Raw genomic sequence first — 22,770 nt, 5'->3', positions numbered from 1 at the left:
GCAGGGCACGCTCCAGGAAGAAAACAAATGGTATGATGTCGCTGATGGTGCCTTCGGTGCGACTGACTAGGTTTGTCACCTCCTCAAAAGGACGCATGAGCCTACAGGCATTGGGCATGAGCGTCCAGTAACGTGGCAAAAAAATTCTCAGCTCCCCAGAGGCTGTCCTAGCACCCCGGTCATACAAATATTCATTAACAGCTTTTTCTTGTTGGAGCAGGCGGTCGAACATTAGGAGTGTTGAATTCCAACGGGTCGGGCTGTCGCAAATCAAGCGCTTCGCTGGCATGTTGTTTTGCCGCTGGATATCGGCAAAGTAAGCCATGGCCGTGTAGGAACGCCTGAAATGGCCACACACCTTCCTGGCCTGCTTCAGGATGTCCTGTAAGCCTGTGTACTTATGCACAAAGCTTTGTACGATCAGATTACACACATGTGCCATGCACGGCACATGTGTCAACTTGCCCAACTTCAATGCCGCTAACAAATTTGTTCCGTTGTCACAAACCACTTTGCCGATATCCAGTTGCTGCGGAGTCAGCCACTTTTCCACCTGTGCGTTCAGGGTGGACAGGAGTGCTTGTCCGGTGTGACTCTCTGCTTTCAAGCAAGTCAAACCCAAGACGGCATGACACTGCCGTATCCGGGATGTGGAATAGTACCTAGGGAGCTGGGGGCAGGGCCAGATTAAGAGCACAGTGGGCCTGGTGCTGACAATTATGATGGGCCTAATTACGGAATCTTATCGACCAAAAACACTAAAAACAGTCATACCTCCCAAGCGTCATGTATCTGATGGAGATGGTGCTGGAGGGAAACTCATAGGATGCAGCTATAATAAAACACATACTCTATGCTAATCTCTCTGTAATTTATGCTTTCATCTTTCAAGTAAATCCATAACCCCTAACAGCAGTGTCCAGTGAAGAAGGAAGTCAATGGGCAGGGTAAAAGGGTGGGACACTGGTGCGAATCATGTGACAGACCTGCCAAAAGGGGAGAACATGCCCAAAAAGGGGGCATGTCTGTCCAAAGAATTTGAAGGACAGTCTGGCATGAATGCATGTCAGGCTGCCCGCCAATCATGCAGGCATACTACGCAGGCAGCACCCTGAGCTTGACATAAATGCGTCTAAAGATGCGCTCACTCCATGCTTTCTAAGGACTGTCTCCTAGCACTCGCTGGTCCACTTGTCTCCTTACTTTCTTACTAGCAGGCAGAAATTCCTGGTATATAGTCTGAGACAGAGAAATGGTGTATGTAGTGAGTGTAGAAGAAAGGGGACATGCCACAGTGTTAGAGAGACCAATGTCTGCATTACCTAAACTCATTTTATTGTCAGCCAGTCCAAACAAGTTTTGTTCCCATACATCCCTCTTAAGCTCCCGAACTTAAAGGGACACTATAGTCACCAGAACAACTACAGCTTATTGTATTTGTTCTGGTTAGTAGAATCATTCCATTCAGGCCTTTTGCAGTAAACACTGTGCTTTCAGAGAAAATAACTCCACTGGCCGCTCCTTAGATGGCTGCTAGAGGTGCTTCCAGGAGCAGTACTGCCTATTGCGCAGCACTGCTATTCAGTGTCTCCACCCTCTGCATGCAGACACTGAACTTTCCTCATAGAGATGTGTTGATTCAATTTATCTTTATGAGGAGCCAGGGCTATGTTGGACTTGTGCTGGCTCTGCCCCTGATCTGCCTAGTTGACAGTCTCAGCCAATCCTATGGGGAAGTATTGTAATTTGCTCAGACCACCACTTCTGATGATGTCAGCAGGCAGTCAGTTCAGAGGCAGAGCCAGCAGCTGCAGACTTGAATACAAGTTATATTTTACTACACTTAGGGAGGCAAGAAGGGGCCAGGGTGGTGGTTTTAACATAATAGGGTCAGAAATACATGATTGTGTTCCTGACCCTATAGTGCTCCTTTAAGCAAGAGTATGTGAAGAGTAGTTAGGGTTGCCACCTTTCTTGGAAAAAAATACCAGTCTTAATCATTTGTATAATCACAAGGAGTGATATCAGAGAAAATTATGTAAAATCACCAACAAACTACTCAGTTTCATTCTGCTGTATAGATGGATTGCTCCCAATGTCTCCCGGTGTCTCAGTCTCGCAGGTCACCCGGTGTCTCAGTGTCCCTATGTATCACAGTGTCAGTGTCCCCATGTCGCCTAGTCTCCCAGTGTCCCAATGTCTCAGTGTGACCCCATGTCACTAGGATACTGAGGACACAGTGAGACCCGGGGACACTGAGAGATATGGGGACACTGAGAGACCCGGGAACACACAGACATGGGGACACTGGGAGACATGGGAACACTGAGACATTTAGGGAAACTGGGAGAAATGGGGACACTGAGACACTAGGGACAAAGACACTGAGAGACATGGGGACACTGAAACATTTGGGGACACTAAGACACTAGGGACACAGAGACATGGGAACACATACACTGGGAGACTAGGGGACACTGGGAGACTAGGGGACACTGGCTGGGAGACAGACACTTGGGGACACTGGAAGACATGGGGACAGTTGTGGACTTAGACATGGGGACACTGGGACATATAGGGACACTGGGAGACATGGGGACACAGACACTGGGAGACTTGAGGACACTGAGACACTAGGGACACTGGCTGGGGGACATGGGGACACTGGGAGAAATGGGGACATAGTGTATCCGTGTCTCAGTGTCTCCCAATGTCCCTATGTCTCACAGTGTCCCCATGTGTCTCAGCGTCCCCATGTTTTCCTGTGTCCCAATGTGTCCTAGTGTCTCAGTGTCCCCTAGTGTCTGTGTCCCCATGTGTCTGTGTCCCCTAGTGTCTGTGTCCCCATGTGTCTGTGTCCCCTAGTGTCTCAGTGTCCCCATATGTCCCCATGTGTCCCTGCTGCCTTTCCCCCATCCCTCACTTACTGTAGAGCTGCTGTCTGGACTCTGTGCCGTGTTGCTGCTCCCCCATGGATCAGTGAGTAGTAGAGAGAGGCAGGGATATGCTGTAACTTCCTATCCCTGCCTCTCTCCACACACAGTGACCCCTACTGGCCGGTGCTGGTATTGCAGAGTAATCTCCATTTATTCTGAGAAAAATACCTGCATTTGTATTGCCGATATTACTGCAATACCGGCACGGCCAGGCACACTCAAATACCGGCTGTGCCAGTAAAATACCAGTCAGGTGGCAAACCTAAGAGTAGTGTGTAAAAAAAAATAAAAAAATTGTTTTCTTTTTTAAATGGGCCTATTCCATGGGCCTGGGCCTGGAGCTGCAGCTCCATCAGCCCCTATGTTAATCTGGGGCTGGGGGGGGGTGCCGTTTATGTGGAGCAAGACGCAGCAGCAGAAGAGGACTCAGCCAAGGAGGTTATGGAAGAGGATGGAGTAGGAGGAGTAGAGGAGGTGGCAGCAGGACTGCCTGCAAGTCGTGGCAGTGTCACCAACTCCTCTGCAATGCCACGCATTCCATGCTTGTCAGCCGTTAGCAGGTTTACCCAATGCGCAGTGTATGTGATATACCTGCCCTGACCATGCTTTGCAGACCAGGTATCAGTGGTCAGATGGACCCTTGCCCCAACACTGTGTGCCAGGCATGCCATGACTTCCTTTTGCACAAACGAGTACAGGTTGGGGATTGCCTTTTGTGAAAAGAAATTCCGGCCATGTACCTTCCACTGCGGTGTCCCAATAGCTACAAATTTTTTGAACGCCTCAGACTCAACCAGATTGTATGGTAAAAGCTGGCGGGCTAATAGTTCGGAAAAGCACGCTGCAGAGACACCAGATATGAGTGGCAACTGTCAAAGTACGCTGGCAGGGTTGTGCAGGGCACACGCTGAAGGAAGGCCTGACACAGCCGCTTGAAGGACACTGACTGGCTGCTATTAGATTACACTGGAAACCTTTTTTCTTTGTAAAAGCACGCTACAGAGACACCAGATATGAGTGGCAACTGTCAAAGTACGCTGGCAGGGTTGTGCAGGGCACATGCTGAAGGAAGGCCTGACACAGCCGCTTGAAGGACACTGACTGGCTGCTATTAGCTTACACTGGAAACCTTTTTTCTTTGTAAAAGCACGCTACAGAGACACCAGATATGAGTGGCAACTGTCAAAGTACGCTGTGCAGGGCACACGCTGAAGGAAGGCCTGACACAGCCGCTTGAAGGACACTGACTGGCTGCTATTAGCTTACACTGGAAACCTTTTTTCTTTGTAAAAGCACGCTACAGAGACACCAGATATGAGTGGCAACTGTCAAAGTACACTGGCAGGGTTGTGCAGGGCACACGCTGAAGGAAGGCCTGACACAGCCCCTTGAAGGACACTGACTGGTTGCTATTAGCTTACACTGGAAACCTTTATTCTTTGTAAAAGCACGCTACAGAGACACCAGATATGAGTGGCAATGTGCACTGGAACAGTTCTGCAGAGCACACACTGTAGGCCTGACACACCCACTTGAAGACAAGTAACTGCTATTCAATCTATAACAGTGAAAAAAAAATGTGGGTTTTAAAAGCACGCTACAGAGACACCAGATATGAGTGGCAACTGTCAAAGTACGCTGGCAGGGTTGTGCAGGGCACACGCTGAAGGAAGGCCTGACACAGCCGCTTGAAGGACACTGACTGGCTGCTATTAGCTTACACTGGAAACCTCTTTTCTTTGTAAAAGCACGCTACAGAGACACCAGATATGAGTGGCAATGTGCACTGGAACAGTTCTGCAGAGCACACACTGTAGGCCTGACACACACGCTTGAAGACAAGTAACTGCTATTCAATCTATAACAGTGAAAAAAAAAATTGGTTTTAAAAGCACGCTACAGAGACACCAGATATGAGTGGCAACTGTCAAAGTACGCTGGCAGGGTTGTGCAGGGCACACGCTGAAGGAAGGCCTGACACAGCCACTTGAAGGACACTGACTGGCTGCTATTAGCTTACACTGGAAACCTTTTTTCTTTGTAAAAGCACGCTACAGAGACACCAGATATGAGTGGCAACTGTCAAAGTACGCTGGCACAGGTCTGCAGAGCACACGCTGAAGGAGGCCTGACACCCAGACGCTTGCAGACAACTAACTGCTCTTCTATTACTGTGAATTTTTTTTTAAATGTTAAGCTTAAGCTATTGTGACAACAGATATGGTGGCACTGACTATGCAAATGGACACAGCATCCAGCCTGACAGAGAAGCTGGCAGGCAGGCAACTGCAATTACATTACACAGAAAAAAAAAAGCAGACTGATGCTCTAGCCCTAAAAAGGGCTTTTTGGGGTGCTGTTCTTACAGCAGAGATCAGATGAGTCCTTCAGGATTGTAGTGGACACTGAATACCCTAGCCTAGCTATTGTCAGGGTACCTGAGGTCTCTACCTCCGAGAGAGGTAGAGACTTAGTCGTTCATCCATCCGGACGGTCTGATTTCCCTCTTCCTCGCGGTCCATCCGGTCATGCAAAGCCGGCCGCGAGGGAGTGACTCCCTTTTATAGCATGACGCCCGGAGGTCGACGTCAGGACGTCAACCCGGAACGACCTGTCACTCAATTGGTTCAGGACCAATCAGGACTCGTCGGAGGTGTGTCTACTTATCTGAAAAGGGCATTTAACAGTGCTCCTTGCATTAGCTCATTGCCCTGTCGTGGTTCTAGCTTGTTCTAGTCCCTCAGTGCTCGTGTTTTCTAGTTATCCCTTTTGGTTTTGACCCGGCTTGTTTGCTCTATTCTGCTTATCTCTGTTATCCTTGATTCGGCTTGTCTATCGCTTACCTGTCTTCTGTTACCCTCGACCTTGGCTTGTCTTTGACTATTCTCTACTGTACTACTTACGTTAGTCCGGCCATTCTAAGGTCCGGTATACGTATCTGGCTACTGTTTGTACTCTGCGTGTTGGATCCCTGTCCCGATCCTGACATTACGACAGGGCCAATGGATCCTGCAAGTACAAACAGTCAGCTTGTTTCTCCTGATCCTAGGTTTGAAGCGATGGATCACAGAATGGATCAGATGGCGCTAGCGCTGCAGGCGTTATTATCTCGTGCCAATAATCCACCAGAGGAGTTACGTACTACTCCTATCTCTCCAGTAGGTTCAGGCCTAGAGGTAGCCACTGTAGGTGCTTCTTCTCGCATTACCCCACCAGTACGTTATGGTGGTGCTCCTGAGAAGTGTCGTGGTTTTTTAAACCAAATTAGTATTCACTTTGAATTGCAACCTCGCTCCTATCCTACGGATAGGGCAAAGGTGGGATTTATTATCACCTTACTCATTGAGAAGGCTCTGAGATGGGCCAATCCACTATGGGAGAACGATAACCCGTTAGTATATAACTATAACGCATTTGTAGCTGCTTTTAGAAGAACTTTTGACCCTCCAGGTAGAAAGGTTAATGCAGCCAGATTACTGTTACGCCTGAGACAGGAGAACCGAACACTTGTGGATTATGCACTAGAGTTCAGGTCTCTGGCGTCAGAGGTCAAGTGGAATGAGCAGGCGTATATGGACGTATTTTTGAATGGGCTATCAGATGTAATCCTTGACGAGGTTGCTACTAGAGAACTTCCTGAGAATTTAGAGGATTTAATTTCGTTCATTTCTCGTATAGATGAACGTTTAAGAGAGAGACAGAACACTCGAGAGAGGAACCGGAGATCTTCCTTTAGGTTAGCTCCCGCATTTCTAAGTCCTGACTCCACGGTTTCATTGCTCCCTGAACCTATGCAGGTAGGCTATACCCGCCTCTCTGAGGAGGAGAGACAGTACAGGAGAAAGGAGGGGTTATCTATGTACTGTGGAGCCAGAGGTCATTTACTCTCGAACTGTCCTAACCGCCCGGGAAACGCTCGCACCTAAGTTTCTCTAGAGGACAGGCCTTGGGTGTTTCTATTTTGTCCTCTACTCCTAATTATAAAGATCACAGGCTTCTGCTACCAGTTTCCTTAACCTGGGAGAAGGAAGTGGTAAAGGCTATGGCCTTGATAGATTCCGGAGCTGCTGAGAATTTTATCGACCAAGCCTTTGCTACTAGACACAATATCCCATCCCAGTTAAGGGAGACACCCTTGGCCGTTGAGGCCATAGATGGTAGACCATTACTGGACCCCGTTATCTTTCGTGAGACCATACCCATTAACTTAAATGTTGGTATCCTACACGTGGAGAATTTATCTCTCATGCTCATTTCGTCCCCTTCTGTTCCCATAGTTCTGGGGTATCCATGGTTGAAGAGACATAACCCTATTATCGATTGGGAATTAGGGGAGATACTCTCGTGGGGCCTGAGCTGCCAGGAGAAGTGTTTACGCAGGGTTTCTCCATTGGCCAATATTAATACACCAGGTAGTTCTACTCAATCCACAGAGAGACAGATACCGCCCTTGTACCAAGACTTAAAGGCAGTATTCGACAAGAAGAATGCCGATTCATTACCTCCACACAGGTCATTTGATTGTAAAATTAAACTTCTACCTGGTACTATGCCTCCGAGGGGTAATGTATATCCTTTATCTGTTCAGGAGAACTCTGTTCTAGAGGAATATATCCGTGAGAATTTAGAGAAAGGATTCATTAGGAGGTCTTCTTCTCCTGCCGGGGCTGGGTTCTTTTTCGTTAAAAAGAAGGATGGCACGCTGAGGCCTTGTATTGATTACCGAGGTTTGAATAAAATAACTATCAGAAATGCCTATCCTATCCCATTGATTACCGAGTTGTTTGATCGTCTTAAGGGCTCCAAAATCTTCACCAAATTAGATCTCAGAGGGGCATATAATTTGGTGAGAATCCAGCATGGACACGAGTGGATGACGGCGTTCAATACTCGGTATGGCCATTATGAATACACAGTTATGCCATTTGGACTTTGCAATGCTCCTGCAGTATTTCAGGATTTGATTATTGAGGTACTTAGGGAGTTTCAACATGATTGTGTTATTGTCTACATGGACGACATACTGATACACTCTAGGGAGATTGAGACTCACCATAGACAAGTCAGAAAGGTACTACACAAACTTCTGCAACATGGTCTATACTGTAAATTGGAGAAATGCAGCTTTGACCAGTCGCAGATAGACTTTCTTGGTTACGTGATTTCTGGGGAAGGCTTTAAAATGGACCCTGACAAACTCCAGTCTATTCTAGATTGGCCATTGCCTAAGGGACTCAAGGCTATCCAGAGGTTTATTGGGTTCTCCAATTATTATAGGCGCTTCATTAAGGGTTACTCTTCTATTATTGCACCTATTACCAATATGACCAAACAAGGGGCTGATACTAAGACTTGGTCTACTGAAGCTCTCGTTGCTTTCAAAAATCTCAAAGAACTTTTTGCTTCTGCTCCAATATTAGTCCATCCTGATACGTCCTTGCCGTTCCTACTTGAGGTCGATGCCTCTGAGACAGGAGTAGGTGCCGTTCTCTCACAAAGGTTGGGGGTGGATAAACCGTTACATCCTTGTGGTTTTTTTTCCAAGAAACTTTCTGGGCCTGAAAGCAGGTATGACATCGGAGACAGGGAATTGTTAGCAGTTATTAAAGCCTTGAAAGAGTGGAGACATCTATTGGAGGGCACCTTACATCCGGTTACTATTTTGACGGACCACAAGAACTTGTCCTATATTGGGGAGGCCAAGCGTTTGTCCTCTAGGCAAGCTCGTTGGTCCTTATTCCTGACTCATTTCAATTATGTGCTTACTTACAGACCTGGCTCTAAGAACTCTAAGGCCGATGCTTTGTCTCGACAATATGAACCTTTCACTGTATCTGAACCGATTCTTTCTTCTATAGTTCCTAAATGCAAGATTGTTGCTAATACGAATCTCAGGATTCATTCCCCGTTACTGGCCGAGATCATTAAGCTGCAACATCTAGCACCTAAACAGACTCCTGAGGGTCGACATTTCGTTCCTCCTACTCTTCAACTGGAGCTGTTGCAATGTTTCCATAACAGCAAGATGGCGGGACATCCTGGTATCCGCAAGACGTATGCTTTAATTTCTAAAGACTTCTGGTGGCCTGCTTTACGTAAGGATACTAAAGATTTCATCGCTGCGTGTGAAGTGTGTACTAAGACCAAACAACCTCATACGCTCCCAAGTGAATTCCTGCATCCCTTAGAGGGGACTTGGTCTACGGAGGCTCTTGTTGCGTTCAAGACTCTCAAAGAACTTTTTGCCTCTGCTCCCATTCTAGTCCACCCTGATACGACTCTGCCGTTCTTACTCGAGGTCGATGCCTCTGAGACGGGAGTTGGTGCTGTTCTGTCTCAAAGGTTAGGGGTGGACAAACCGTTACACCCTTGTGGGTTCTTCTCTAAGAAATTATCTGGGCCTGAAAGCAGATATGACATCGGTGATAGGGAACTGTTAGCGGTCATTAAGGCTTTAAAAGAGTGGAGACATTTACTAGAAGGGACATTACACCCTGTTACTATTTTAACGGATCATAAGAACTTGTCTTATATTGGGGAGGCTAAGCGCCTGTCCGCCAGGCAAGCTCGTTGGTCCTTGTTCCTTACTCACTTTAATTATGTACTTACTTATAGACCTGGTTCGAAGAACTCTAAAGCCGATGCTTTGTCTCGTCAATATGAACCGCTCACTATAACTGAGCCAGTCCTTTCCTCGATAGTTCCTAAGGGTAACATCATCGCTAACACGAATCTCAGGATTCACTCTCCGTTGCTTACTGAGATCATGAAATTACAGCATCTTGCGCCCAAACAGACTCCTGGGGATCGACCCTTCGTTCCAGCCACTCTCCAACTAGAAGTGTTACGCTGTTTCCATAACAGCAAGGTGGCTGGGCATCCTGGCATTCGCAAGACGTATGCTTTGATCTCTAAAGATTTCTGGTGGCCTGATTTACGTAAAGATATTAAAGAATTCATCGGGGCGTGTGAAGTTTGTACCAAGACTAAGCTTCCTCATTCGCTTCCATGTGGATTTCTGCACCCTTTAGAGGTTCCTGAAAAGCCATGGTCCTGTTTGGCTATGGACTTCATTGTTGACCTATCTAATCAGCAGCAGCTTCCCTTTCCCTCCTCTCAGTAAGCATGCAGCTTCAGAATGAATCAAAAATGGATGCTGGGAGGGAGGTGGGAGGGTCTGCTAGGGAGGGTGTGCTGCTGAGTGGCTGGAATGTGTCTGCTGACCGAGAGGCACTGGGTCAAAGTTTGCTCAATGATGACGAATAGGGGGCGGATCGAACCGTGCATGTGTCCGCCCGCCGCGGCGAACGCGAACACGCTATGTTCGCCGGGAACTATTCGCCAGCGAACAGTTCGGTACATCCCTATTAGTGATGTACCGAACGGTTCACAGGCGAATAGTTCCTGGCGAACATAGCGTGTTCGCGTTCGCCACGGCGGGCGAACATATGCGCGGTTCAATCCGCCCCCTATTCGTCATCATTGAGTAAACTTTGACCCTGTGCCTCACAGTCAGCAGACACATTCCAGCTAATCAGCAGCAGACCCTCCCTAGCAGACCCTCCCACCTCCCTCCCAGCATCCATTTTCGATTCATTCTGAAGCTTTTTAGGGCTAGAACATCAGTCTGCTTTTTTTTTCTGTGTAATCTAATTGCAGTTGCCTGCCTGCCAGCTTCTGTGTCAGGCTCACAGTGGATACTGTGCCCACTTGCCCAGTGCCACCACTCATATCTGGTGTCACAATAGCTTTTAAAAGCAATAGCAATAGCATTTAAAAAAAAATGTTTTCACTGTAATAGATTGAATAGCAGTTAGTTGTCTGCAAGCGTCTGTGTGTCAGGCCAACAGCGTGTACTCTGCCAACCTCTGCCAGTGCACAGTGCCACTCATATCTGGTGTCACAATAGCGTGCATTTAAAAACAAAAACATTTTTTTCACTGTTATAGATTGAATAGCAGTTAGTTGTCTTCAAGCGGGTGTGTCAGGCCTACAGCATCTACTCTGCCAACCTCTGCCAGTGCACAGTGCCACTCATATCTGGTGTCACAATAGCGTGCATTTAAAAACAAAAAAGTTTTTGACTGTAATCTAATAGCAGTCAGTGTCCTTCAAGCGGGTGTCAGGCCTACAGCATGTAATCTGCCAATCTCTGCCAGGGCACAGTGCCACTCATATCTGGTGTCACAATAGCTTGCATTTAAAAACAAAAAAGTTTTTGACTGTAAAATAATAGCAGTCAGTGTCTTTCATAAGTGTGTGTCAGGCCTTCAGCGTGTACTCTGCCAACCTCTGCCAGTGCACAGTGCCACTCATATCTGGTGTAACAATAGCTTGCATTTAAAAACAAAAAAGTTTTTGACTGTAATATAATAGCAGTCAGTGTCCTTCATAAGTGTGTGTCAGGCCTACAGCGTGTACTCTGCCAACCTCTGCCAGTGCACAGTGCCACTCATATCTGGTGTCACAATAGCTTGCATTTAAAAAACAAAAAAACTTTTTGACTGTAATATAATAGCAGTCAGTGTCCTTCAAGCGGGTGTCATGCCTACAGCGTCTACTCTGCCAACCTCTGCCAGTGCACAGTGCCACTCATATCTGGTGTCACAATAGCGTGCATTTAAAAACAAAATGTTTGTTTTCTCTGTAATAGATTGAATAGCAGTTAGTTGTCTGCAAGCGTCTGTGTGTCAGGCCAACAGCGTGTACTCTGCCAACCTCTGCCAGTGCACAGTGCAACTCATATCTGGTGTCACAATAGCGTGTATTTAAAAACAAAAAAAACGTTTTTCACTGTAATCTAATAGCAGTCAGTGACCTTCAAGCGGGTGTCAGACCTACAGCGTGTACTCTGCCAACCTCTGCCAGTGCACAGTGCCACTTATATCTGGTGTCACAATAGCTTGCATTTAAAAATAATAAAAAGTTTTTGACTGTAATATAATAGCAGTCAGTGTCCTTCATAAGTGTGTCAGGCCTACAGCATGTACTCTGCCAACCTCTGCCAGTGCACAGTGCCACTCTTATCTGGTGTCGCAATAAATTGCATTTAAAAACCCAAAAACTTTTTTCACTGTTATAGATTGAATAGCAGTTAGTTGTCTGCAAGCGGGTGTCAGGCCTACAGCGTGTACTCTGACAACCTCTGCCAGTGCACAGTGCAACTCATATCTGGTGTCACAATACCTTGCATTTAAAAGCAACAATGTTTTTGACTGTAGTATAATAGCAGTCAGTGTCCTTCATAAGTGTGTGTCAGGCCTACAGCGTGTACTATGCCAACCTCTGCCAGTGCACAGTGCCACTCATATCTGGTGTCACAATAGCGTGCATTTAAAAACAAGAAAACTTTTTGACTGTAATCTAATAGCATTCAGTGACCTTCAAGCGGGTGTCAGGCCTACAGCATGTACTGTGCCAACCTCTGCCAGTTCACAGTGCCACTCATATCTGGTGTCACAATAGCTTGCATTTAAAAACAAAAAAAGTTTTTGACTGTAATATAATAGCAGTCAGTGTCCTTCATAAGTGTGTGTCAGGCCTACAGCGTGTACTCTGCCTACCTCTGCCAGTGCACAGTGCCAATCTTATATGGTGTCGCAATAGATTGCATTTAAAAACCCAAAAACTTTTTTCACTGTTATAGATTGAATAGCAGTTAGTTGTCTGCAAGCGGGTGTCAGGCCTACAGCGTGTACTCTGCCAACCTCTGCCAGTGCACAGTGCCACTCATATCTGGTGTCACAATAGCGTGCATTTAAAAACCCAAAAAGTTTTTTCACTGTTATAGATTGAATAGTAGTTAGTTGTCTTCAAGCGGGTATGTCAGGCCTACAGCGTGAACTCTGCCAACCTCTGCCACTGCACAGTGTCACTCATATCTGGTCTCACAGTAGCTTGCACGCATAGTACCACTAATCCAGAAAAAAATGACAGGCAGAGGCAGGCCACCCCGCAGGGGCCATCGTGGTCGTGGTGCTGTGATTCCCGTTGGCCCTAGAATAATGCCCAGTTTTCAGAGGCCACGTACCCTGAACTTGAAAAGTTCTGAGGACATAGTTGACTGGCTAACACAGGACACCCAATCTTCTACAGCCTCCGCTCGGAACCTTGACGCACCATCCTCCTCCAGCTTAGCTTCAGGCACCTCTCAAGATACCACTCACCCGCCTGCCGCCACCACCAAAACTAGCACCACAGCCGCTTTACTTGGTATATCAGAGGAGTTATTCACACATCCGTTTGAAGAAATGAGTGATGTGCAACCATTATTGCCAGAGGATGTAAATAACAGGGATATGTCTCAGGCAGGCAGCATTACACACATGGACGTATGGTGTGATGATGATGATGATGATGTTGTACCCGCTGCTGCTTCCTTTTCTGAGTTGTCAGATACAAGTGAAGCGGTTGATGATGTCGATGCGTCCATGGATGTCATGTGGGTGCCCGCTCGGCAAGAAGAAGAACAGGGCGAAAGTTCAGATGGTGAGACAGAGAGGAGGAAAGGAGACGAGTTGGAAGCAGGGGGAGGTCGTCGCAAGGAGCTAGTGGCACAGTCAGACAGCATGCATCGGCACCTGGGGTCAGCCCGACAGCACGCCAATCAACGCATGCTGTGTCCACCACCAGAATGCCGTCATTGCAGAGCTCAGCAGTGTGGAATTTCAAGCGGCTCTGTCAGGCCTACAGTGTGTGCTCTCCAGAACTGTTCAAGTGCACATTGCCAATCATATCTGGTGTCTCTATAGCGTGCTTTTAAAACCAAAATTTGATTTCACTGTTATAGATTGAGTAGCAGTTACTTGTCTTCAAGCGGGTGTGTCAGGCCTACAGTGTGTGCTCTGCAGAACTGTTACAGTTCACATTGCCAATCATATCTGGTCTCACAGTAGCTTGCACGCATAGTACCACTAATCCCCCAAAAAATGACAGGCAGAGGCAGGCCACCCCGCAGGGGCCGTCGTGGTCGTGGTGCTGTGATTCCCTTTTGCCCTAGAATAATGCCCAGTTTTCAGAAGCCACTTACCCTGAACTTGAAAAGTTCTGAGGACATAGTTGACTGGCTAACACAGGACACCCAATCTTGTACAGCCTCTGCTCGGAACCTTGACGCACCATCCTCCTCCAGCTTAGCTTCAGGCACCTCTCAAGATACCACTCACCCGCCTGCCGCCACCACCAAAACTAGCACCACAGCCGCTTTACTTGGTATGTCAGAGGAGTTATTCACACACCCGTTTGAAGAAATGAGTGATGTGCAACCATTATTGCCAGAGGATGTAAATAACAGGGATATGTCTCAGGCAGGCAGCATTACACACATGGACGTATGGTGTGATGATGATGATGATGATGATGTTGTACCCGCTGCTGCTTCCTTTTCTGAGTTGTCAGATACAAGTGAAGCGGTTGATGATGTCGATGCGTCCATGGATGTCATGTGGGTGCCCGCTCGGCAAGAAGAAGAACAGGGCGAAAGTTCAGATGGTGAGACAGAGAGGAGGAAAGGAGACGAGTTGGAAGCAGGGGGAGGTCGTCGCAAGGAGCTAGTGGCACAGTCAGACAGCATGCATCGGCACCTGGGGTCAGCCCGACAGCACGCCAATCAACGCATGCTGTGTCCACCACCAGAATGCCGTCATTGCAGAGCTCAGCAGTGTGGAATTTCAAGCGGCTCTGTCAGGCCTACAGTGTGTGCTCTCCAGAACTGTTCAAGTGCACATTGCCAATCATATCTGGTGTCTCTATAGCGTGCTTTTAAAACCAAAATTTGATTTCACTGTTATAGATTGAGTAGCAGTTACTTGTCTTCAAGCGGGTGTGTCAGGCCTACAGTGTGTGCTCTGCAGAACTGTTACAGTTCACATTGCCAATCATATCTGGTCTCACAGTAGCTTGCACGCATAGTACCACTAATCCCCCAAAAAATGACAGGCAGAGGCAGGCCACCCCGCAGGGGCCGTCGTGGTCGTGGTGCTGTGATTCCCTTTTGCCCTAGAATAATGCCCAGTTTTCAGAAGCCACTTACCCTGAACTTGAAAAGTTCTGAGGACATAGTTGACTGGCTAACACAGGACACCCAATCTTGTACAGCCTCTGCTCGGAACCTTGACGCACCATCCTCCTCCAGCTTAGCTTCAGGCACCTCTCAAGATACCACTCACCCGCCTGCCGCCACCACCAAAACTAGCACCACAGCCGCTTTACTTGGTATGTCAGAGGAGTTATTCACACACCCGTTTGAAGAAATGAGTGATGCGCAACCATTATTGATAGAGGATGTAGATAACAGGGATATGTCTCAGGCAGGCAGCATTAAACACATGGAGGTACGGTGTGATGATGATGATGTTGTACCCGCTGCTGCTTCCTTTTCTGAGTTGTCAGATACAAGCGAAGCGGTTGATGATGACGATGCGTCCATGGATGTCATGTGGGTGCCCGCTCGGCAAACAGAAGAACAGGGCGAAAGTTCAGATGGGGAGACAGAGAGGAGGAGAAGGAGACGAGTTGGAAGCAGGGGGAGGTCGTCGCAAGGAGCTAGTGGCACAGTCAGACAGCATGCATCAGCTCCCTGGGTCAGCCCGACAGCACGCCAATCAACGCATGCTGTGTCCACCATCAGAATGCCGTCATTGCAAAGCTCAGCAGTGTGGAATTTTTTTTGTGTGTCTGCCTCTGACAACAGCGATGCCATTTGCAACCTGTGCCAAAAGAAACTGAGTCGTGTGAAGTCCAACACCCACCTAGGTACAACTGCTTCGCGTAGGCACATGATTGCACATCACAAACGCCTATGGGATCAACACATGAGTACAAGCAGCACGCAAACTCAAAGCCGCCATCCTCCTCCTGGTCCAGCATCTTGAGCCACGTCAACCACTGCTGTCCTCCTTGCCCCCTCTCAACCATCCACCACTCCGTCTCTCGCCTTGAGCAGTTCCCGCTCATCTGCCCACAGTCAGGTGTCTGTCAAGGACATGTTTGAGCGTAAGAAGCCAATGTCAAAAAGTCACGCCCTTGCCCAGCGTCTGACAGCTGGCTTGTCCGAACTATTAGCTTTTTTTTTTTTTTTTTTATTCTTTATTTTTGCAGTGCAAAAAATCATAACAGCAGGCGTGTGGTGCCCCAATAGCATTCCTCACGCTGATCATCAACATTTTTAACAATGGGGTTTTCATAAATCCGTGCACATTTTTTAGTTATTTATGGCGAGATTGTCCACGTTTACACATTACACTGAGTATACAATTAAAATGTGGTCCTAGTTTAGCTGAGCAGGTCTAACGAAACCTTGGCGGCACAATGCGTTATAAACTTTATGGAGCATTCAATCGTGGCACTGGCTTATCTAACTGATATAGGACACTTGAATACAAATGTAACATCGCTAACTATAGTATAAAATATTCAAAGATCTTGTTACCCTTTCTAGGCACAGGAAAAGCATTGAAAAGTAGTTAACAGCTGACTGATGATTAGTATAGTAGTAACTAGTTGGAATAATACTTATAAACAGCTTGTACACAGCTAGGGGGCATCATACAGCAGTTAGCATTGCTAATTGTGCATAGGGAAATCACAGCTGGCAAGTGGCCCTATGTAGGGGGAACATTCTCTATTCTGCTCTGTGTCAGTGTGTATCAGGGATCCTTAGGTTAGGTGTCAATCCATATCTGCCAAGTGACCCTATGTAGGTGGAACAGTCCCTATTCTGCTCTGTGTCAGTGTGTATCAGGGGCTCTGAGGACAGGTGTCAATCCATATCTGCCAAGTTACCCTATGTAGGGGGAATAGTCCCTTTTCTGCTCTGTGTCAGTGTGTATCAGGGTCTCTGAGGACAGGTGTCAATCCATATGTCAAGGTGTCAATATGTCATATGTCAGGTGTCAATCCATATCCATTTTGATTTAGGAATGTTAGGTGATTTCTGCCCTTTATGGATTAAAACCAGACTCTGAATCAACTGTGTAATTTTCCATGGGAGTTTTGCCATGGATCCCCCTCCGGCATGCCACAGTCCAGGTGTTAGTCCCCTTGAAACAACTTTTCGATCACTTTTGTGGCCAGAAAGAGTCCCTGTGGGTTTTAAAATTCGCCTGCCCATTGAAGTCTGTTACGACACTCACCTCCAGGTAGGTAAAGCCGCCATTTAGTAGATAATCCCCTTTCTCTAGAAATGCAGTTTTAATTCAGCCGATCGTCAAACTCCCGACCGGAGCATACGAACACGGCAACTCCCGATCAGCAATTCAGTCGAACTCCATCCACAGCTAAAAATAACGAAAGCGCTGTTCCAATAGTAATCCCCTTTCCCCACAAACGAGACAGAAGCTCCGTATTGAGGGTCAAACAAGATCTGGCTTTACTGTGGGCTACCCGCCCGTATTTATGCGGGTGTCCCACTTGGTGGACACTCCCCTAGGGGACCAAATGGAAGACTGTAATTACAGTAGGACAAAAGTACATTTCAGACATACAGTCACAGACTTCTCCCACAATACATCATGTTTCCCTCCCCTCTGCCCTGGAGATAATTGGGAAGTAATGCAATTATCTCCAGGACAAAGACACATCACCATTTTAAACATAAACACAGAAAGTACATGAAAATATATAACTTTATAATATCCGAATATTCTACATTCGTATCACGTATCCCCAGATAGCCTGGATCTGAGTGCATATTATTGACGAATAGCGCTCAGATCCCATGCGTATAGTTCAACCGCCATGGAGTCAAAGTTCGTACAGTCCTTCGGTATGCGATTGACTCCATGGGAAGGCTACCTGGGTTCAGTACTTTCGTATGCAGTAAAACTCCTGAACAGCTGGTGTTCGTACGTGTTCGTCGAGACAGCTAAGCGACCCGTTGGTTCAGCGGTGTTCGGCAGAACGAGTGTCTGTTTTAAAATGGCCGCTGCCTCGTGGTCGACATACGAACGACGACCACCCTGAAATTGGTTTAATTGAGAAGTGTCTGCGGTTAACCACAACGTTCTAATTGGGATCAAAAGGTTAACCAGCAGCACACTTCTATTCTGGGTGGCCATCCGTTCGTGGGGGTCACGAACACAAGTGATAGGTGTGGGCCAGTTAGCCACTGCCTCTACCTTGGCTGGCTCTGGTCTCTGGCTCCCACACCCCACTCTGTGACCCAGGTACTGTACTTCAGCCATGCCTAGATGACACTTGTATGGTTTCAAGGTCAGTCCAGCAGCTCGAATCTTGTCCAAAACAACCCCTACATGAACCAGATGTTCCTCCCAAGACTCACTGTAGACCACAATGTCATCCAGGTAGGCACAAGCAAATTCCTGGAAGCCATCGAGGAGTCTATCCACCATATGTTGGAAGGTAGCCGGGGCATTTTTCATTCCGAATGGCATGACTCTAAATTGGTACAGGCCAAATGGGGTGACAAATGCCTACTTGGGGATAGCATCCTCGGCCTGGGGAATCTGCCAATAGCCCTTACACAGTTCTATGGTAGTCAGATAACGTCCCCTGGCAATACGGTCTAGTAATTTGTCTACCCGGGGCATCGGGTGGTCGTCAGTGGTGGTCCTCTCGTTGAGCCGCCTGTAGTGGAACTGGGTGGTCCCATCTTTCTTAGGCACCAGGACTACAGGCGAAGCCCAAGGGCTATCAGAGTGTTCAATGACTCCAAGCCGGGTCATCTCCTGTTTCTCTTTCTGCATTCCTTCTCGGACTGCATCAGGGATACAGTAGGGTGGCTGTCGCAAGGGGTTCTGTCCAGGGGTCTCTACCTTATGTACAGCTAGGGCAGTGTAGGGTCTTGGGAGAACGTTGTTTGCATCTCCCACAGAAGCTGTCTTGCCTGTACCTTCTCTGGGGGACTCAACCGGTCACCTAACTGTACGAGACTAGTGAGGTCAGTCTGGGGGTCCCTTTCTAATAAATCGCGAAGGGGTAAATTTTCAGGGTCATCTGCAGCATGGGCACACACAGCAGCGACATCCTCCAGTCTCTCCTGATACTCCTTCATCATGTTCACATGAATGGATCACTGGATCCTTTCATCTGCACAGCGGGCGATAATATAGGTAGTATCACATACCTGGGTTAACACTTTATACGGGCCCTGCCAAGATGCTTGCATCTTGTCTGTCTTCACAGGTTTAAGTACTAACACCTTCTGCCCAACCTGGAAGACCCACTGCCGGGCACCCCGATCATACCATCTCTTCTGTCTCCCCTGGGCCGCCTGGCGATTGTCCCTTACCATCAGAGACAGTTGCTCCATGCGGTCCCAGAGTTCCAGAACATATGGCACTATGGGGGTCCCCTCCTCCTCTGTCTCCCCCTCCCAGTGTCCTCTAATGAGATCCAGGGGCCTGCAGACCCTTATCCCATAGAGCAACTCAAAGGGAGAGAACTCAGTGGATTCCTGGAGCACCTCTCTGTAAGCAAATAACAGATGAGACAGGAATCGCTCCCAGTCTCTGCAAGTGTCGGTAAAGTTCCTCAGCATTTGCTTGAGGGTTCCATTAAAGCGCTCGCAGAGACCGTTAGTCTGTGGGTGATAAGGTGAACTAAGAAGCGGTTTAATGCCGCACACCTTCCACAGCTGCTGGGTGAGCACAGTGGTAAACTGGATTCCCTGATCCCTGATTCCCGGAGAGAATCTCCTTAGGGAACCTGACCCTAGTAAAAACCTTTACCAGGGCATCAGCAACTGTCTCTGCCTCAATATTAGACAGTGCTACTGCCTCTGGGTAACGGGTGGCGTAGTCCACCACTGTGAGAATGTATTTCTTCCCGGATGGACTAGCCCTGGCCAGTGGACCCACAATGTCAACGGCTATGCGGGAAAAGGGCTCTCCCCCTCTTCCCTAGCATCTACCCTAGCCCTTCTGAAGGGTCGGATCCTTCCGGGATTCCCTCCGAAATGCCTCTTGGGTATCCTAGCCTAAGGGGGCCTGATCTAGGGTACAAGTCGGGGGAGAGAGTCTTACCTGGGTCTCAGCAGCAGGCCGGACACACTCGTCAGCACGGGTCTGAGCACGGGTAGTCACAGGGTTAACATCAGCGGGACCCATTGGAGCGTAGGCAGAAACAAGGGGGGCCAAGTCATTTCCAAGGAGAACATCAGCTGGCAAATCCCTCATCCCTCATGACCCCCACATTCACATGCCTAGCGCCCACTCCCCAATCCAAATGTATCCGGGCAACAGGCAGACGGAACACAGCGCCCCCTGCTACCATCGCAGCCACAGTGTATCCGGTGTGCTGGTTCTCGGACACCAAGTTATTTTGGTGCAAGGTCATGGTAGCACCAGTATCTCGCAGACCACTGACCCCCTTTTCCATTCACTTTAATCAGCTGCCGGTGCTGCTGTCTGTTGTCCCGGTGGGCCGCTTGAATGGGGTCTGCTTCGTCAGGATGCCCCAACATTCCTCCTCCTCTATGCAGTGGGCAGCAGGCTGAGGGTTACGCTGGTTTCCGCCGGTGGGTCTCCTCCAGGACTGTGCTTGGTTAGTGGTGTTTAGTGGACACTCTGGTCTTTTGTGCCCTAGCTGCTTACATCCGAAACACCGGATGGGCTGAGAGTAGTCCTGTGAGTTAAACTCGGATGGCTGAGTATAGTGTTAGGCTGGAGGTGGTGCTGGAGTGCGGTGCGCCAGGGTAGGCGGTAGCGGCTGGGGGTGCTGCTGGTTGGTACTCCACTCTGGCAAGGGTCTTGGTTGTAGCATTGTCCTGTTCACGGGCATCTGTATACTCATCTGCCAGGCGGGAAGCTTCATGCAGTGTGGAGGGTTTACGGTCCCAGACTCACTCTCTGACTCCTGGAGGTAATTTATCAAAGCAATGTTCCAACAGGAACAGCTGCAGCACCTCTTCCACGGACATGGCTTGGCACCCCGCCATCCAGTGGGCTGCTGTGCGATGCACACTCGGTGTAGGAATCTCTGGCTTGTTTACATTAGTGTTTCTGAACCGCCTCCGGTATGCCTCCGGTGTAACAGCATACCTGGAGAGCAGAGCCTCTTTCACAGCATTATAATCCCCGATCTCCTCATCAGGACTGGCCCGAAAAGCCTTACTGGCCCGGCCAGATAATTTTCCGGATAATAGTGACCCAGTCCTTTGCGGGTACCCTGTGTAGAGCACATTGCCGCTCAAAATCAGCAAGGTACCCATCAATCTCTCCTTCTGCTTCAACAAAGGTTTTAAATGCTGCAAAATGTACCTTTTTCTTTTCCACCAGGGTGTCACGGTAATATACCCCAACACTCAAGAACAGTCCAACGAGAGACAAGAAAACAATATACATCTTACCGGGCCTTAGAATGGCCGGACTTTGATGTGGACAGGAAAAGACAGAGTCAAGAACGAGCCGAGGTCAAGGGAACAGAGAGACAGCGTAAACAAGAACTAGCCAAGGACTGGTACACAAGAGTCAGGAAACCGGCGAACAAGACAAAGCAGGGATAAAGAGAAAAACGGAGTCAGGTACAAAGTCAAGGTCAAGCACGAAAAAAACACTACTGAACAATACAAGCACTAAAGGGAACTGAATCAGAAACCACGATAGGGCAGGGAGTTAAGGGAAAGGTGATTATAAATACCTATTAGTTTAATTTGATTGGCCCTTGTCAAATCCACGCCCCCAAAATGTGAGTGTATGGGGAATGTTGAATGACATGGGCCAATGGGAGACCTTTTTATTTTTTTGCTCCCACTGTCCCTTTAAAAGCGCGCTCGCTATGCGCGGCGCGCTCCCAGTGCCTGGCGCATCACGGGACCGCTTCTTGCAGTCTGTGCACACCTTCCCATCGGAAGAGCCGTGCGCGGCTCGTCCAGTTGCAGGACCGTGTGCGGCGGGGAAGAAGGAACTCGTCCGGCCCCTGGAGAGGATAAGTACCGCTACACAGGGTTACTGTGACTTGGGCTGCTGCAGCGCCGCTTTGGCAAAGTAGGCTGGCCTCCACAGCGGCTATGACCAGGTCGATGATCTCTGTAGTCTGGTTGGGGCCATAATGTGCCAGTCTTATTTTAACCGCCCGGTCAAAGCTTGCCTCTTCGGGGGTTCTATCTGATATGCTGGGCACATTGGCTCCCTCGGTCCCTGGTACTCCGTACATCTCGGTCAGTATGGCAATAATCTCCCTCTTCCTGAGGTTACTAGCTTTTCGGCCCTGTTGTTCCAGCAGGTCTTTAAGGGTAGCTCTTTTCAGCCTTTCGTATGGTACTTCCATTAGTTCAGGATGTGTAGTTGTCCTTCTGGGTGATGAGAACCATCCCGTCGCTTGCAACCAGTTGTTACGGTATAACCCGTATAATGAGGGTTAACACCAATTTGGGGATTCACCTTTACAAGGGAACAGCAATGCTCTAACCCACCGAACGGGAAACATACAAACTCCTTCTCTCCTGGAACAGGCACAAGTAAAACTCCAAAGTAGCAATTCCCCCAATCACGGGACCAAGCTCCATACTGTTCATTTGTGCGTCCAAGATGGCAGCCGCCTCGTGGTTGGCATACGAACGACGACCACCCAGCATACGGTTGTCAATTAAGAGGTGTCTGCGGTTAACCACAACGTTCTAATGAGGCCAAGAGGTTAACCAGCAGCACACTTCTCTTCTGGGTGGCTGGCCGTTCTGTAGTTTGTTCGGGAGTTTAGGAAATAAATGAACGGGGGAGTACGGGCAGGCAATTACACAAATACAAACAAACCAAAAGGGATAGCAGTATCGTTCCAAGACAGGGATCTGTCACACCTGCAGAGCTCAGTCTGCACGGAGCCCTCCATGGGTGAAGATGGCTAATTTTTTTTTGAGCTCGGGCTTTGTTTTTTGTTT

General features: G+C 48.2%; 1 protein-coding gene across 1 annotated transcript in view; it reads right to left on the bottom strand.

Annotated features, from left to right (window-relative positions):
* LOC134601838 (asialoglycoprotein receptor 2-like) overlaps nucleotides 1-20,071 on the bottom strand; it is a 70,169-nt gene extending 50,098 nt beyond the window's left edge. Inside the window, exon 1 of the mRNA XM_063446339.1 lies at nucleotides 19,919-20,071. Coding sequence (XP_063302409.1) covers nucleotides 19,919-20,071 — 153 coding nt within the window. The remainder of the gene's footprint in view (nucleotides 1-19,918) is intronic.
* Between the last annotated feature and the right edge of the window lie 2,699 nt (nucleotides 20,072-22,770).

This window comes from Pelobates fuscus, chromosome 3 (assembly GCF_036172605.1).
Source record: "Pelobates fuscus isolate aPelFus1 chromosome 3, aPelFus1.pri, whole genome shotgun sequence".
Classification (NCBI taxonomy): Eukaryota; Metazoa; Chordata; class Amphibia; order Anura; family Pelobatidae; genus Pelobates; species Pelobates fuscus.
This window is presented reverse-complemented; position numbering and strand designations above follow the sequence as displayed.